A 19,302-nucleotide genomic window follows, 5' to 3' on the forward strand; every position below is an offset into this window, starting at 1 on the left:
ATTTATTGTATTATCAATATGGGCTTTTCCAATTAATGAATTTATGCAATTATGGTACAAATACACATTTGCACAGAAATTCACCATTGTTCAGTCTTACTTTGTATCTAATTTGCTGTATTTAATTACTTTCCTATACAGCAGTAATATAGATGGATGGAAAATATTTAGAAAAAACAGAGAGAGCTGCTTAAGTAAATCATGAAAGGACATGATTAATTCTTATTCAGAACCAAGCTTTGTATAAGATGAAGTCTTGGATTTCTTATTACAGCAAAATTCTGATTGAGGCCAATGAGAAATTTCCTGGAGTAAGACTTCAGAGCCAGGCCTGTTTCCCATCATTTAAAGGGACTGATTTGGGATGATACAGGTATAATTATCTCTCCTCACAATTTTGCTCTTATATTTGTATGGCAACATTCTCCCATTTTTCCCGGTCCATTCTAATTATCTCTAATAAAGAGAACGACTGTCAATACAAACAAGATCTTTTGGTTTTCCAAATATGAATGGCAAAAGCGGACTTATTTTATTTTTAAAACACATCATGTTCCTGCTCCTGTTCCTATCATCAAAATTCCCACTGACATCAGTGGGAGCAGGACTGAGTCCTGCATCCAAATCAATTGTGTTTCACCATGCATTATACATACCTCTGAAAAGAACACAGACAAGATGACTAGGCTGATCCAGTGAATAATTCCTGCAAACTGTGATGCACTTGAAACTGTAATTAACACAATATAATGAAGCATAATTTTAGTACCAGGTAGCAACTTATATATAATGGTGACTAGTACCATCACCACTTACATTTAGGAGAAGCAGATCATTTGAAACACTATAATGAAAATATAACAAAGGGACTAGATGCAATGGGACATGGAGCTTTACCCTCTTAAGTTGCTCATTCAAATCAATTCAGGTCAGTAGTGACCATAAAGTTGTTATCTGATAGCTGTTCAGTGCCTTATGTAAAATCAGTAGGTGATCTCACTCATTGTTCCCAGGTGACATTGTTCACAGTTGCCAACACCACTAAAACCTACACTAACTGGAAGTCTCAGGAGAGAGGCTAAGGAATGAATGGGTTCGTCCCAGTTTTCTGTTTTGAAATTAGGTCACCTTGGTGGTAAGCCACCTGTGGATAGGAGGCTGCAAGTCACTCCAGTAGTGAAACATGCAGTTGGAGCCTCTGAAAAACAAAGTTAGGAGTTGGAATAAGCAGTGTGGGACAGGTTACTCCAAGACAATCTGAGAAAGGAAAAGTACTCCTTAGGAAGGGGCTTTTGTGCCACTCTCCTCTCAGCCAGTTCTTCTTGGTGATTGTGGAGACTCTCCATTCCCTTTCTCTAGTAGAGGTTTTGGAGGCAGTGGGTGTCTTGAACCCTAGTCCATAGGGCTCTTAGGTGCTAATAAGTTCCAACCCACCAACCAGTGTTCTCCTAATTACTGTCAGAATAGAAGCTGACTTCTGTCAGAAGACTCCTATCCTGGGATCTAATTGGTGGAATGCTGGGGGTCCTGACTGGTCCTCAGTTTCTATTTAAACCAATCTCAGGAACAGGAAATTGTCCATGCAACTGGGTTTCCCTTGCTAGGGACTGCATCCTCTGCAACACCTGCTCCTACTGCCTGATCTCCTGGTAACCTGACCCTGCCTCCTGACTCCCAATTTGCCCTCTGACCTCCTGGTATCTGACCCAGCCTGACTTCTATTCTGACGACTAGGTCAGACCACCCACATCCTGGTTGGGGCAGTGGGCTGCTTGCGATGGAGATGAATCACAATTCTATCAAAAGCTGTCAGCCCAGTTTGAAGCCCTGTAGGAAAAGAGGAACACAGGAATGACACTGCAGGTCAGAGTCTGCATCTGTCCTATGTGTGGAGCTGCTACAGAATCAAATCTTTGGTGCGCAATACCCTGTATTGTCATTGTTCCAGGATATAGGGGCACAAGTCTGATTGGCTTTACTAGGAGATGAGACTAAATCCTGTGCAACTGAAAACTTAAGAGTAAAATTTTATAAACTAACAAAAATAACTAGTCATTATTCCTTTAAATAATTTTTTAAAATCTTTTAATTTATTCTGGAAGACCAATAATTGTTTGGACCAAGATTTTCAAGAACAGATGCATGAACATAGACCCCTTTATCCATATTAGGCACCTAAGTAAGTGGCCTGATTTTCAGAACTGATTGCTTATTCAGGTGTCTAACTATGGAACATATAGGTCACAGGTTTCACAGAAGAACAAGGCATCAGGTCCCTGCCCCACTCACAGTTAGTTTGATTCTACAAAACCAAAATGAACACCTGCATTGAGACCAGTATTAGAAATACCTTGGAGAACCAATGTAATTTTTAACAATATTTGAATACAATTGAGCTGGATTAGAAAAATGTGAAATATCATCTGACATCAAACCACCTAATAAAGATGAATTGCTCACAGAATACACATACTATGAACACATTTAACTCTAAACTGTCAATGCAGGTTCAAAATAAAGAAAAATGTATTATAGGAATGAAACCATTTCATACAATATGTTTCAGTAAGCATATAGCTGTCAAACTGCCAAGTTTGTCTTTGTGTTACCCCACTGAGGACCACTGCATTACCACGCCAGAAAGATTCGGGCCTGGGCTGTCTATAAAGGGTTAATATACCTTTGAGACATGGAGGACTTTCTGGACAAGTTCAGCTGCAAGGTTATCTGCACATGGTGGGTGTCTAGGATGAGGAGAGCTTTGTTCACATAGCAAAGCAGAACACTGAAAGGTCATGTTCAGTACATGTATCAAAGTTCACATTCCTGCAGTCTCAGAAAAAAACGCAAAGAAGACAAGAAATTCTACCCCCAAACACCGTGTGCCTGCCCAGGTCCTAGGAGCTTGTCTACAAAGGATCAAAACTGCTTGAGAAGATAGGTTGAATTACTGCACAATGGAAAAGTGTTTTGGGCATCTTTGTGTGCATGAAGATGCCAGGTTGTAGCAGAATAATGGGAGATAAGGGGGATTAGGATTCAAGGAATAACATCATTTTAGTTGCCACTGATATTCCTTAAAATATGGTAATAGGGGGTCAGTAGAAATTGCCATGTATGGTACCAATGAATTTCAGCAATCACAATTATTGATTAATAAAAAAGAAATAAGCACACAATACTTTAGATAATTTCAACAGCACGCTGCTTAAACAAGAGGGCAGGGCTGGGAAATGGGGGAAATCCATTTGCGGGGAGCGTTCTAATCCTAATCCATTGACATGCAGTCTTCCAACTGCCCCCTAGTGTGCAAGCAAGGTATAACATATGGTAATTTGGGGTGGGGCAAAATGGATTTCTCATATTGCAACATGTGCAGCAAAGACTGCTAGATATACTGCACGATGGTGACACAATTAAAGCGCCCGAGTGGTATCAACAGTAAACAGTTTCAAAGAACCTTCCAGGCAAGAAGTTCCTGAACAAGAGCTGAATCAATGTCCCATGAACCGAGTTGGCATTCCACCACTCTCAATTGCCTTCTCTTCCTTAAAGACATCCAACTGAACATACAGACTTCCTCACATTGAACTGTAGAAACAACACGATTGCTTCAGAAACAATGTGAGAACACTACATTGTCCAAACTCTAGTGGGGCACAGTCACAGTCTACTATTTGTGTGAATCTGGCTTGTTGTAGAAGTGCAGCCTTACCTCTGAATTTCTTGGGCTTGTAAACTTTTTTTAAAAAAATTAACATTCTTAAAGAAAAGACGAAAAATCAAACAAACCAAAAAAACAGTCAAAGGGTACGACTTATCTTTTTTTTTTTTTGTAGGTTTTCAGTACCTGCAGCTCCCACTGAACTCAAAAGGGAGACGGGGTCCTGGAACAATTTTTATAGTGGCGGTGCTGAGAGCCATTGAACTAAACAGTAAACCCTGTATATAACTGAAACCACTTCAAGCCAGGGGGTGCAGGAGCTCCCCCAGCACCCCTAGTTCCAGTACCTGTGAAGGGAGCTATAGAAATTCAGCACCTCTAAAAATCATTAAAAATCATTTCCAAACATGCTGCAATTCTCTTCTGAGCTGTCACACTGTTGTTTTAACACTGTGAAATGATCAAACCCTTATAAGAAATAAAGCCAAACAAATTCCCACTAAGGCATGGTTTCATCTTTATATTCATTTTCATTGTACAGCTATACAAGTACTTACATAGGCCCAGATCTAGCAAACAGATACATGCAGGTGGATTCTTGCACCTGTGTGGAGCCCCACTGATTTCAATAGGACTTCATGCAGGTATACAGATGTACCTATATTTATCCAATCGCAGGAAAAGGGCAGTAGTAAGTCACTCCCACCACTATTGGAAGTGGTTTGGCAAAGAGATGGAGATGCATGGTCTAGAGAGGACAGGGAGCCAAAAACTAAAGAATTCTAATCATGGCTCTGCTAATGAACCCCTTCTCTCAGACCCTGGACAAGTAACTTAATCTGCTTTCATTTCTCCATCCACAAAATATGGAGAACAGTGCTTCCGTACATTACTGGGGCAATAAGAGATTATTTAGTTAATGTACATAGAGTCTGCCATATCAAATATGCTTCATGCTAAATTCACTCAAGGTCTATTAATTTCTCATTTGCATAATCTGCACTTTTGCAGATACAATTTCCATTGATGACAACAAGGAGTTGTGCCCACTGAACAAGTGCCAAGTGCAACTGAAATCAGCACAAGAATCTGAGAGGAGAATTTTGCCCTGGGATTTTAACAATCATAGAAGCTTAATTTTTTTTACAATATTTTTGCACATGTAATTCAAAACCATTAAAAACACTCTAAGAAAACAGATTTCCTTGGTGATTGCAGTCTCTAATGTGGATTAATGGCTTTTATTAGAAACAAAATTGGCAGTGATGTACAATAGCATATCCTTAATACACTTGTATACGTTGCTTTCATATACTACAGGGAATTATTATATGCTACAATTACATTTTTAAAAAATATAATTGCACACTAATGGCTTTTGAAAGATTAAGTTAAAAGTACAGTCTTCGTTTCACAGAATTATAGTATTTATGTTAACTCCTCCCATATATTCCATAAGCGGTTAAAGAACAAAACCCAAGGAATTTAATGTAACAAAAGCTACATGAAATAATGAGAAGCGTGGTGTGTTGATGGTTTAGTGTCAATGCAGTGAACTGCCATGCAGCAGTCTTTTACGCACAGGGCCAGCAAGAATGGAGAGTAGCGCAGAGACAAAATGCTCAGCCTAGTACCATCTGTTTGCCTGGCACAAACCTCTCTGGGGTAGAGGTTGGTGGGCTCTGAAAGATGTCACATGCAGCACTCCTCAGAGAGGAGTATTGATGGGGAAACAAATGGTAAAGAATGCAGGAGATCCTTCCGAAATAGTGTTAGAAGTCTAAGACAAACCCACAAAAGCAAATAAATCCAGTGTTTAGGATTCAACCATTAGCTCTACTAGCAGTGACAACTTTAGGCATATGCAATGGGCCTTAGGCACACACCTGACCTATCAAAGTGCCATCACTGAATTTCTCTGTGATCCTCTCTTAGTTCAGCTCTAAAGATTGAATCCCATAGCCGATAACCCCAAATACTTGGAAGACTGCATTTTGGTGCCGCCTCCTGACTTCCCTGTTTACAGAGGAGTTGGGTTAGCAAGGATGGCAGAGCCTCACAAATAGCTGATGGGGTTGTCTGAGGCTGGAAGGGATGGTTTCATAGAAATGTTTGAGGTGTGATATAGATAGGTATAAAGGGACCAGGTCAAATATAGGTAGGGTGTAGGGGAAGGCCCAGTCAGCATTCCTTCTTACAGGGCTTATAAAATAAAACAACAACTCAGGCTGCTGCTAATAGTGGCTCCCTTAATATTACCCTTAAAGCAGGGTTTTTCTTTCTGAGCCCCACCTCCCCACCAAAAAAACATGCTCTAAAAACTCCATGGCCCACCTGTGCCACAATAACTGGTTTCTGCCAGGACCAGTGTTAAGGGATAGCAAGCAGAGCAATTGCCCAGGGCTCCATGCAACAGAGGGCACCGTGAAGCTAAGTTCCTCAGGCTTCTGCTTCAGCCCCAGGTGGCGGGGCTCAGGGCCCCATGCTTCAGCAGTGGGACTTCGGCTTTCTGCGCTGGGCCCCAGAAAGTCTAACACTGGTCCTGCTTGGCAGACCCCCTGGAACCCACTCGCGGCCCGCCTAGGGGCCCTGGACCTCTGGTTGAGAACCACTGCTTTACAGCACTCCATTACACTACATAAACTGATCTTTGGGATGAAATCCTGAGACCACTGAAGTCAAATAGCAAAGCTCAAGAATATCACCCTAGAGTTCCTTAATCTTTAACGGTTCATTTTTTTGCCATTGTGGGTGTGTCTAAACCCCTTATAGTTATTTCTATATATTTCTACATAATTTCTTTTTTAAAGGGCACCTTTAATATTTAGCACAGGAAAACTTGTTGGCGCTTACATTCAGATGAGTTTTGTGTGACTGAGCAAAAAAGAATGGAGGGAGAGAACAGTGAAAGAACAGCTCAACCAGGAAGCAAAGCAACACAATTAAAAATTGCCTGTACCATGGAACCTGTGTAGAGTGAATTCAGATATAGCAAAACTTCACTTGTGTTGTTGTTATTTGTCTTACAATATGTTAGTGAAGTAGAAGGAAAGCCTTAATTGTTTCAATGCATTGCCAGACACAAATTGTAATTTCAGTTCCAACAAATCTCTGTTTATAGGGACAAATTACTAAAAGAGAGAGCACCAACTGCACCAGCAAAATCCACACATACCTATTTGCATACATACATATAACTACCACAGAAGTGTCCTTTTGACTGCACAAATGCCCTGTTTTCTGGTGTATGCAAATTGGAGAAGGTTATCATAATGGGAGTGTGCAGTTTTTGCAGGTGAACAAGGTGTGGGCACATTTTTTCAGGTGAATTCTACCTGCATCCTCTGAAAATGTGTTCCATAACGAATTTGCTCTGTGGGGAAGGGGAGGACTTCACTATACCAGGGTTCCACTGTATTAAAAGTACAGTAAAGGTCATTATCTAACTTTTAAACTACTTACATGACCAACCCTCCTCCCCCAAGCAAGTTAAATCTAAACACCATTTATCTTCGATCAAATTTTTTAAAAAAGCCTGCTACTCACACTGGAGAAGCTTTATATCTATTAGGAGTTCCAGAGTCAGGAGAATCACCACCAACACTACACAGGCTACCAGGAAACTGTTGAGACTTGCACTGAGCAAAAATACCTGCCACACAGCTGCTCGTCTCCCACAGCACGGCTTTAGCCAGTTAGATCTAAAGAAATAAAACAAGGGGGGCAGGGAGGGGAGAAGAGAGAGAAAGAGAGAGGAAGAGAAGGTAAAGAGTAATGGACTCTAAGTGAGAGAAGTGCTGCTAGAATAGATGTGACCATCAGTCCAAATCCTATTTACTTTTATTAATTTCTCTGTTAAATACAGCCTCTTCTCTTGTCTAATTTTCTGAATTAGTATAGAGTTGGATGCTAGTTACATATATCAACTGAAACTACCTGAATTTAATGGGCATCCTTAATTGCACCTGTACTATGGAGGAAGTTCTTCCTGGTCTAGAGGACTCAACAAGACCCTCTGTTCTAGTCACATTTTTATAACAGGCCCATCACCATTATATCTGAGTGCTTTTCAACAATGCATTAAGCAATACGACTAACATCTGTCATGTGTGGTCCCTTCTTCAATCCCCAAGAAGAAAAAAATTCTTGTATGTTTGTTTTGATGTGTGTGTTATGTGCTTTTATTTGTGAAGGCCAGGGCAAAGACTCACTCTTTGTAGTTAGACTGGAAAGTAATGAAGTTGGTGGTAGTTCCTCTGGAAGTGAGAATTATGATCTTCGACCACTACACCACTTAATCTTTGTGATGACTTGGAAAAAGTTGCCAAAGCAGGCATGCAGTCGTGCTTCAGCCTACCCTGTGCACCAGAGGCAGTGCCTATGATGTTACAAAAGGTGGCAGTGGGTGCTTGGAGAAGGGAAGGGTGGTAAGATCAGTGATCAAGTGGATGCAGTGGTTCTCATGAACAAAATGCAAATACATGGATATTGGTGGTACGTGGGGGAGGGAGATGGTGCATACCACCTCTGAATTAATAACTCTAAATTCAATGGAGGCATAATTCATGTGGGAGTCAAACACCTGAAAAAAAAAACCCCACCACCATATCAGCATCACACAGCCTTCCCTGATGCAGCCATATGCCACATCTTCAAAAATGAGAAATGGGTATGTCTCAATGCTACATAAGCATCACTAAGGGACTTAGAGCTCTCGAGTCTCTTCAGAAAAGAACGTTTCAGTGAAATGCTCCTTCCCCCAGGGGATTGCTTAACTAACCCTAAAGACCTCCTGTGCAGACACTTTAAACTTGAAAGAAGATCTGGCAAGGTTTACAGTATATAGATCTATCCTTAGTTCAAATGCATCAAGACTCTGGAGTAAACATCTGAAATCACCAGATACTGCTTCTCTGTCTCAAACATGCTGACTGAAAAAATGTGAAACAAAACACCACTACATGAACTGTAAAAGACTGGGAGTTGTAGATTTTTAAACAATTATTAAAACAAAAAAACTAAAGCACCAAAAAGATAGGGAAAAAAAAAAAAGAAAAATTAAAGGCACATAGGTGGTTGGGAAAAAGGGGTGATGCTAATCTTCAGCCCAATTTTAAGGTGAGATAGTGACAGGCTCCTAAAGGAGTTGCATTCGGTCCTCCTCTGCTGGTGGCTCAAAAATAAGGCCTTTGGGAAGAAATAGGGTTTTGAGGTAAAACAAGGGGGAAAATCCTCCCAGCTGTCTGTGGCACATATTTGCAATTTGGTCACCAGGGAAAAAAGTATCTCATAGATGGAAGCTGATGTACTCCCTTATCTTCTAGATCTCATTCCAGTGCTCACAACTGCTCTCAAACCTAAAGAAGAGCTTGAAAGTGTGTGTCTCTCACCAACAGAAGTTGGTCCAATAAAAGATATTACCTCACCTTCTTTGTCTCTCTAATATCCTTGGACCAATGTGGCTACAACAACACTGCAAACTTCCGCACTAGGTTGGTTTATAGAACTTGGTTTTGAAAGCACTCCCAGTGCCACAAGCTGTAAGGAACATGACTGAAAAGTGAAGCAAAAGTTGTTCTCTTTCAGACTTTTTATTCTTTTTGTGGGAAAATAAAAAAAAAATACTCTGATGTTCTTCTATCCAAGGATCTTAAGCTGCTTCACAAACATAAATAAGCTAAACCTCACTCTCAAGATCCCTGGCAAGTCAGCTTAGTATACTTGTTCCCTTTTAACAGGCAGGAAAACTGAGGCACACAGAGAGCTGTGGCAGAGCAGGGAATAGAACCTCTAACTCCTGCTTCTGGGTCACATATTTTAACCACTATTCTTCTTTTCAATACTTAAGTGCTAATCCTCCAAACTGTCTGGGGACAGACCTTTATGTGGACTGAGACCTTTTGCCATTAGATTTATTGGTAGGGTTTTTTTTACATTAATTTCAAAACAGGATCACATTCTTCATTATGGCTGTTATTTTAGTTTTGAATAATTTTCTGATCACCCTCCTGGTGGTTATATTTTTATCTACAATAAGGAATAGCCTTATTTATTTTCCTAATCCTTCTCTCTTGTTCTTACACCTTCTTTCTCTTCTATTTCGCCAATTCTTAGCTCTTCCTTTTCCTTAGCTTAACGCTTCCTTTTCCCTTTTTCCTATTCTCAGCATGATCAGTAGAGGGCCTAGCTACATACTTTTAAAAATCTCCCTATTCTTAAGACTTCTAAGGACACTGAACATACATACACTTAAATAGATTGCATTACTCAGCATATACTACGCACTGGCACTCTAATGATTAACATTATTATTTAATTGTTTAAGTTAGTAACTACTTAAAGAACTGATAATGCATGAAAAATAAAGTTCACCTCTCTAGCTCTGCACTGGCTGTCTATGCACGTAGCAATTTTTCATTCTGTACAAAAACTTTGCAACGAAAGTATCGTATTATAGTTTGGAAAGCATTGTTCTTAAAGGTGAACTGCAAAGCATAGAATGCTTAAGTTTCTTTCTAATTAACAGACTATAAATCGGGGTGGCCAACCTGTGGCTCAGGAGCCACATGTGGCTCTTCGGAAGTTAATATGCAGCTCCTTGTATAGGCGCTGACTCTGGGGCTGGAGCTACAGGCGCCAACTTTCCAATGTGCCAGCGGGTGCTCACTGCTCAACTCCTTGCTCTGCCATAGGCCCTGCCCCCACTCCACCACTTCCCCCACACTCTCCTTGGCCCGCCGTGCCCTCGCTCCCTCCCCCCCCCGCAACCTCCTGCACGCCATGAAAAAGCTGATCGGGAGGTACGGAAAGGGAGGGGGAGGCGCTGATCAGCGGGGCTGCTGATCGGTGGGGTGGGAGGCGCTGGGAGCTGGAAGGGGGGAAGCTGATGGGGGGACTGCTGACGTATTACTCTGGCTCTTTGGCAATTTACATTGGTACATTCTGGCTCCTTCTCTGGCTCAGGTTGGCCACCCCTCCTATAAATCTTTATCTCAAAATTACAAACACATTTTAAAATTAAAAACTGGAAAACCACCTGCTCCTTCACTTATTAACAGGGTGCACTCATGTATAATCTGTCATCTGAGGATTTCAAGGAATTATACACCTTTAGTTGTCATTCTCACTTCACATATACTGAAAATTATCCAGAGAGGTTCAGCTATTTGCCCAAACTCACACAGCAAGTCATCTGCTCTGACCACTAGACAGAGGCATAGCAAGCCTGGGGTGAGGAGTCTGCGTTTCCACCACAATAACTGAAGACATCGCAAACTCCGAAATCCAAAGCAAGGGGGAAAATGGAACTTTGAACTCAGGACTGGGTGTGTGAATGAAGATGGGACAGTTTTCCTAACATTTTATTTTAAATGTGAATTTATTTTTAACACTTAGCCTCACAACACCCATATGAGGTAAAACAAATTAATGTTTGTAAAGCAGATTGGAATCTTTTCATGGAAGTCAATATACAAGTGCCCAGTTTTATTATGGGACATTTGAAATATATATTGATCGAAATGATCAGGAATGTTTTAAAAAGACACTTTTAACATGGCTTTTTGCAAAGCCAATCTATTACTAGCCTAATTTGATGCACTAATGCACAGGTTTTAAAAAAGATGTTCAGCATTGAACAAAATTGGGGAAAAAATTACCACATTTATTTGGTAATGAGCAACCACAATCACTTCATTCAAGCTACTAAAATCTGTCACTGTTTCTGTTTCCCTGTCTTGCAAAACAAACCAACCAACCAAATATTCATGGCATAGTAACCAGCCTTTCTGGCTAATTAGTAAGCATTCCCCTCCCTCAAAATGATCTGCAGGCTAAAACTGGGCAACAGGTTATATCTAGGGATGGACACAAATGAAGATTAGCAATTAGCCAACAGAAGGCATGACCCAGACCAGGAAGTGATAAAAATACAACAAGTATGGGTAGCAGCCTAGACCTGGATGAGGGAAACCAGGCAGCAGAGCCTGGCAGGAGTTTGCAAGTAGCACCTAGAAGACCTGAGGAACTCTGAGAGACACGTACAGCCTTGTACCCTCCAACTGGATTGCTCCTTAGAGGCTTAGCTAAGAATAACTTCATGAATTATTTCTTTAAATAAGTTTTAATACTTAGGAGATTTGCAAACTTTCTTTTCTGACAGCTCTGGTATAAAGTTTCCTCCTTTAGTATTACAGGTGTGCGAGTGTTCAAATGGGAACCTATCAAAAGGTGACCTATGTAGGGTCAGGTATGTGAAGAATCAACTGCTCTTGCTTTTGAGCTTGTACCATACTGTGCATACTACCAAGTATTCAAGTTGCACTCACACTGGCCTTTTCCCTGAGATTACTACCACCACTGCAGCTCTACTAGTGTAATTACTAGCTACGCACAGCAGGTCAACACGGCATCTTGGGTAAGACACGGGCACTCACTGCATTACCTGTATTAGTGCTTCCATTGGTTTAGCTATACCAGTGGAAGTACTGGTGGGAAATATTAGGGAGAAAGGCTAATGTAGATCAGGCTGAAAGAGTCCTGTGCACCATGACACATACAGAAACAACCTACCGAAGGTAAGAGTGTTCACATGAAGACTTTGAATGATCTGTGTCAGAAAAGAATCAGAAAGACATTTCTAAATCATGGAACATGTTTGTAACATACTGACTGAGCAGTGCAACATTTTATATGTTCTGCAATAAAGAGCCGGTTATCACACAGAATTTAGAGTGCCGAATGCTCAAAGTGGAAAAGAGGGAAAACATTTTCTGCTGCAATGCAGGTCTTAGATTTGGACCAGAGCACACAGAGTAACAATGATGTAGTACTGCACAGGAGAACAAATCATCATTACAGTCTCCTTCAGTACATTTCGCCGTTTTGCTTTTGTTCCATCTTTCTGGCCCCAGTTCATGTCTGGCAGTTATGCATATGTTTTAAAAAAACCCAATAAACCAACCAAACATTACTTTTGTAAACAGAGAGAGAGAGAGCTTGCTCACTGAATGAGACAGTTCAGCCTTAAAAGCTCTCTACCTCATCTCCCTCCTTGGGGCTGGGTAATTCATCATGGATCAGTCTGATATCTTCATGGGCCTGTGTGAGTTGAACAGAGTAATTGAGAGGAGTGACGTAGGATAGTACAAGCCTGTATAGTATCAAGTGGCGAACCAAGGAAGAAAGGCAGAAACTTAAACCCATTTTAGTTAATGACCCTCTAAATCTTGCAGAAAAACAACTAAAATACTAGGCAGAAATCAAAATAATAATTCAAAGATTTGGAAAAAAAGAGAAATAATGAAGACGCTAGCACCATCTGATGCAAATTTAGAAGCCAGACTAAACTGTCTGAAGGAAAAAAATTAGCACATTCTTGGTGTTTTACAAATAAAATAATAATAAGAAATGAGATCACAAAAAACAAAATGAAAATGAAGAGGCAATGTAAAATGCCAGAAAGAACAGAATGTTTAAATCTGTTATAAGACAACAAGAACAAGGATGAAAAATAAATCTAGAATAAGAATACTGACCTTGTCAAGAAAACCAATAAAAAGCAACAGCAACACAAAGAATAATGAAGGAAAACACCCCACAACATTCCATGGTAGTAACAGAAGTAGTTTGGGTTGAAGCATTGTCGTGACATGCAGCACTGCACAGCTGCTGTGCAAAATCTTCCATGAAATGTCACTACTATAGCTCTGATCTTGTAAAGGCTTATGCAAATGCTTAATATTTACATACTTTAACACATACATGTAAATTTATGCATGTGCATAAGTTCTTGTACAATTAGGGTCCAGTTATTTTTTCAATTAACACAATACCTGTGATCTTGTGAGTAATGTGCTGCTTTCTGTAAACTTAACCAAAAGCTTTATAGATTCTAAAAAGATATGAAGAATGTTATGCAGAGATAGTCAGTATGCAATTTTATACCTTGGAAAAAGAAAACATTCCTTTACCCCAAAACATCACTTCTTTATTACAAAGCAGAAATAACTAACAGATTTCTAAAAGCACAGAAATGTTCAAAGTAACAGGAAGAGTTGGAGTTACTTTGCATGGTCCACCATAAGATAGAGAACAAGAAATTTGAAGAACTATAGGAGAGGAATTCATTCAAGAGAAGAGAAACATGAGGGACCTATTTTATATAACTACAGGTTATGCCACCTTGTGTCAGGGTTATATCAGTTCATCATAATAGTATTGGTGAACAAAGTACTGGTGAAATCCTGGCCCCAAAGTGAAGTCAATTGTGAAGCTCCCAGACTTTACTGGAGCCAGTATTTCACCTCTTGACTTCATTATGCTAATTTTATTAAAGTGATTTTACTGTGGTTCATCTGCAAACAGGTCATTGTGGAATAAAACAAGCCATGCTGTAGAGTCTTTTATTACAGTGTAGACTATGAAAAGAACTTTGATGAATCAGAAAGAGAAGCAATTTTAAAAATATCCAAAGGCTGAGAGATTCAGGTGCAAGAATCCTAAATCACATCTATATAAATATGCACTGACATTTCATCTGGAGAAGGGGAGTGAAGCAGCACAAAGATGTAATCCAGCCTTAATTCTACACTTCACATCTGGAGAAGACTGCCAAGAACATTGCACAAGAAGAAATCATTAAAATAAACACAGGAACGTTTTTAAAAAAAGTCTATCCAAAAAGCTTTGTTTAGAGAAAATTTTAGAAGAGTTACTGTAATACAAGGACTTGCTGTTTGGCCTTAGGCTCGTGACTATTTTAAGACACCAAGGGATTGGTCCTGCACCATTAAAGTCAGTGGAAGTTTTGCTATTGAGTTCACTGAGAGCTGCTGGTGCTCAGCATCTCTGAAATTCATACTCCTGGGCTGTGATTCTGCTCCCACTGAATAAAATGACCTAAACTCACTCCCTAAAAATTACGGCACCAAAAATCAAATGTCACTTTTGAAAATTTGGCCTTTAAATTCTGTGCCACAGTTTCCCCATTTGTAAAATGTAGATAATGATACTTCCATCCCTTTCTCACAGGAAGGTTGAATGCATTAATTACTGTTTGTACAATGATTTGAAAATTAAAAGCATGAAGATTTATTATTCTCATGTTTAAATTCCTAATATTGTTGACAAGTCTTTGACCATTTTTTCCATCCCCAGCTGTTCAACAACTCCAGCCCCCAGAGTTCCTATTTAGCTGCTCTCTCTTCTCTGCTTCCTCCTCTTATCCTACTTCCCATCATTTTTCTTTAACATTTTTCTATAGTTTATTTTACTCTCTACCTAAGCAAATGTAAGTAGATTTTAAATGTGGCTGAGCACAGAAGCAACAAACTAAGACAAATAGTTAAGAAAAAATCCATGCAGGTATATCCACCAGATAAAACACAACGAGCATAAGCTATGGACCAGACTCATTTTCTTCATATTTAGGGACACTGTCCATTACTTAAATTAAACAATCTGCCCCCCTACACACACAAAACAAAACCCAAAACATTTGCACTTCTGGCTAAGTTTTTTAATCTATTATGAGATTACAAAAAATGTATCTAGGATTTTCTCCATTTGTTTATTTGTGCATTTAATATTTTCTGTCTATAGTCAGTTTCACTCTTTCCTATTAATTTCCCATTAGTTGTGCGGGTCTTTTACACAGCAGTCGAGAGAGAAAATATTTTTATAAAATAGAAAATACCAACATAAAACCATAAAAATTAGGAGTGGCACCTGAAGCTACTTTTAACTCATTTTTAAACACTCACTAGATTTCTGGTTAACAATTTCCCTTATAATAACACTTCTATTTTGGTGTCCACTCTCTCCAACATCTTGAACAACTCCCAATATCTTAATGAGAACCTCACAGTAACAGTGAGGGTTGAATAGAACCTTTCGGTTATTTTGTTCCCATCCTTTGTACAAGTGCAGTATCCAATCTGTGGCACACACACGTTTTTCTATTCTTCATCGCCCTAAGGTCCGCGGATCTGTTACAATAGAATCTTCAATGCGGTGTTCCTCCAGGGTCAGGAACAGGCTTATCTTTTAGGTACAGATATTCCAAATGAGGTATATTATATATCCTCCATTTTCTCCTGCACTTTGTAGTGTGGAGAAGCCTTCTGATAAAAAATGGCATTGGTTAAAGACCAGATAACCAATAGGTTAAATTTTGGTGAGTTTATTTATTGATGGTCATGTGACCACCTAGCAAATCTTAATTTATAAGGGGGGGGGGGTCGCATTCAGAGGCTTGCTGAGTAAAAGGGGTCACCAATACAAATGTTTGAGAACCACGGTCCTAAGCATAGCTCACCTTACCTGATCAAATGAAGTTTTGGAATAGCCTTCCAAGGGAAGCAGTGGGGGCAAAAGATCTATCTGGCTTTAAGATTAAACTCGATAAGTTTATGGAGGAGATGGTATGATGGGATAACATGGTTTTGATAATTAAATATTCATGGTAAATAGGCCTAATGGCCTGTGATGGGATGTTAGATGGGGTGGGATCTGAGTTACCCAGGAAAGAATTTTCTGTAGTATCTGGCTGGTGAATCTTGCCCATATGCTCAGGGTTTAGCTGATCACCATATTTGGGGTCGGGAAAGAATTTTCCTCCAGGGCAGATTGGAAGAGTCCCTGGGGGTTTTTCGCCTTCCTCTGTAGCATGGGGCATGGGTCACTTGCTGGAGGAGTCTCTGCTCCTTGAAGTCTTTAAACCACGATTTGAGGACTTCAATAGTTCAGACATAGGTGAGAGGTTTTTCGCAGGAGTCGGTGGGTGAAATTCTGTGGCCTGCATTGTGCAGGAGGTCAGACTAGATGATCATAATGGTCCCTTCTGACCTTAGTATCTATGAATCTATGATCACTCTCGTTACAGTGTGTATGGTAACACCCATTGTTTCATGTTCTCTGTGATATAAAATCTCCCCACTGTATATTCCACCGCATGCATCCGATGAAGTGAGCTGTGGCTCACGAAAGCTTATGCTCAAATAAATTTGTTCGTCTCTAACGTGCCACAAGTATTCCTTTTCTTTCTGTGGATACAGACTAACACGGCTGCTACTCTGAAACCTGTCCTAAGCATAGTTTCACAATACTCTGTACTCTGCCTATAAGTCTATCCTCCACGTCTTTTGGTTTGTTTGTTTATTGTTAATATATATTTTTATTATTTGATTCCCTAACTCTGATTCAGACAGCAGGCCTTTCCCCCCAAAAAGGAAGAATTCCCTCTTGTGTGTGTGTCTGTGTGTATGTGCAGGCATGCCCAGAGGAGTCCGCACAAGTCTCTGGCCTGGTTCTTTTTGCATGGATCTGCCACACTGAACTCTGTGAAGGTGAGCAGGGAAAACACCACTAAGTTTAATTAATTACCCTTTGAGAATTTATCTCCATAATCCTGCTTCAGATGGGGGAGAGAAACTGGGCTCAGAGACTGCTCCAAAAATATTTCAAGTGTCTAGCAATCTCCCTGTTTTCAAAGAGGCTGGGACTTATTGTGTCCTCTCCCCAGCACAGGCCCTTTTTGGGTCTCTCAGGAAGGTACAGGCCTGAGGTTCAAAGATGGGCTTTCACAGAAGATCTACCCCTCTCTACTGCATGGGAAGCGGATTTGCCATATGGTTGTGTGTTTTCCCTGGAGGTGGCAGCCTGGGAATCCCAGGACGCCTGTTACAGAGGTGAGGCGGCAGCTGGAAGAGAGAGATAGCTCCAAAGACATCTTGCTGCAGTCTGTGATGTTGGCAGAGTCTGTGGTAGGTCCAGTGCCCTCCATATACAGCCTGTGGGGAGACAGAGGTGGGGGAGGAGGTGACTGACCTTCACAGTTGGGAGCATGGTTGCTGGTGTGGATTATTGGGATTTACGTTTAATCTACCATTTGGCACGCTGCCCCTCTGAAGTCATTCCCATCCTGGAGATAGGGGTGGAGGAGCTGCTTGCCCCTGGAGCCGGCTATTCCAATCCTGCTCAGCTTCTTTCCTGCCTGGGGAAGGGTGGACTGAGGTAACCCTGCCCAGTTTGGGCTGTGAGGAGGAAACTGTGTTCTGCCCATAGTACAGCCAAGCTCCCACAAAAAACAGTAGGTAAGAGGGTGAAGCAGACTGCAAAGACCTCTCCCTTTGCCTCTGACTTTTCTCAGCCTAACTCACTCCCTGAGGCCTGCAGGAGCACCAACTGCTGCAAATGCCTCCAAAGGGGAAGCACAGTTGAGGGGGCAATCTCCCAACATGGCAAATGAAGTCCTGTGACAGGGATGGGAATTAGACAGACACATTTTTCAACCGATCTGCTAGTCAGAAATTTGAAATAAAGTCTGGAATTTTCCACAGAAAAGCTTCATAGCAGGGAGCTGAGCCACTGGCCACTACGGAGGCAGATAAAGCTGGAGGGAATTTCAGAGAGTGGGGCATTCTGCTGCTGCCCATGACTGACAGGTCTGTTTCTGCACCCAGGATGCAAGCAGTTGAAGTATCCATTCTAACAGATCTTTGGACCTTGAAGAATGGCGCTTCAGATGGTGAAATCTGCAGCTACTAGGGCTGAATACTTGCACTAATCTTGTTTTATATTTATCCAATAGCAATATAGCCTCAGGCTTACACCTGCATACTCAAATTAATTATAAAGTGCCTCTTTAGACACACGTGGCATTGCATCATATTTATATCATCTAACTGAAATTTATTTCCCCTTGTTTGGAATTTCTGAAAACATCTCACGAAGTCCAATTTGGAAAAAAACTAATGGCAAGAACTTTCCCCTCATTCTGCTTCCTGACTGCAGCATGGAATACCTGCTGAGTGTAGATCAAGGATATCTCATCTTTGCTGATTTCTAAGTGTACATTAAAACATATTTAATTGTCAATAATTTTAAGCTTATATAAACCTTTTTATGTCTTCATCTCGAAGTCTCAGATTGACTTACTGTGAAGTGTTTTTAGATAGATCTTGCAGTAAAAGTAGCTATATAGATTTGGTATGATATAAACGGAAATAGTAATGAACAGTAGCTATATAATCCAATGTTGGGCTATTGGTCTCCTTATCAAAGGTGATGCTAGTTTTATGTAGATTCACACTAAGGGAGACAGCTTTCCAAATGAGCCACTGTGCAGTCATTTATCAGTGGGATAGCCATGTTAGTGTGTATCTACAAAAACAACACGGAGTCCAGTGGCACCTTAAAGACTAAAAGATTTATTTGGGAATAAGCTTTTGTGGGTAAAAAACCCGTTTCTTCAAATGCATGGAGTGAAAATTACAGATACAGGCATAAATATAAACAACTCTTACTACTACCATAAGTAAAATGTGTTTAAATGCTACTTGTTTTACCTGTAAATTACAGTGTAATTTTGACTTGTTAATGGGCCTTTGTAAAAAGCTCAGTTTGTCCTTCAGACCAACAGAAGTTGCATCCATATGTCTGAAGGGAGAACAGAGTCTTCAGACACTCCCCACTGTGGGTATTCCCTGCGTTTTAGACAATAAAGGTGCTAGGTTTGTTAAATTTTTAAGGTAGCTACTTACAGACCGCTACTTATAAAAATAATGGATCTAGGTAAAATGCTTTGCTGTTCTCCTATATATTGTGATTCAGTATTAAACATTCATTTAGTACCTTTA

The 19,302-nt window shown here is 40.4% G+C and overlaps 1 protein-coding gene across 3 annotated transcripts in view; it reads right to left on the reverse strand.

The window, feature by feature from the left end:
* Positions 1 to 19,302, reverse strand: part of TMEM266 (transmembrane protein 266) — a 122,096-nt gene that overhangs the window by 53,664 nt on the left and 49,130 nt on the right. For 2 of the 3 annotated variants that reach the window (XM_043523914.1, XM_043523913.1), the window contains 2 exons: positions 7,211 to 7,365; positions 657 to 730 (listed from right to left, as the gene is read on the reverse strand). In XM_043523914.1, the coding sequence (XP_043379849.1) occupies positions 657 to 730; positions 7,211 to 7,365 (229 nt within the window). The remainder of the gene's footprint in view (positions 1 to 656; positions 731 to 7,210; positions 7,366 to 19,302) is intronic. The other variant, XM_043523915.1, reaches the window with a different exon arrangement.

The sequence above is a fragment of the Chelonia mydas genome, chromosome 10 (genome assembly GCF_015237465.2).
Source record: "Chelonia mydas isolate rCheMyd1 chromosome 10, rCheMyd1.pri.v2, whole genome shotgun sequence".
NCBI lineage: Eukaryota > Metazoa > Chordata > Testudines > Cheloniidae > Chelonia > Chelonia mydas.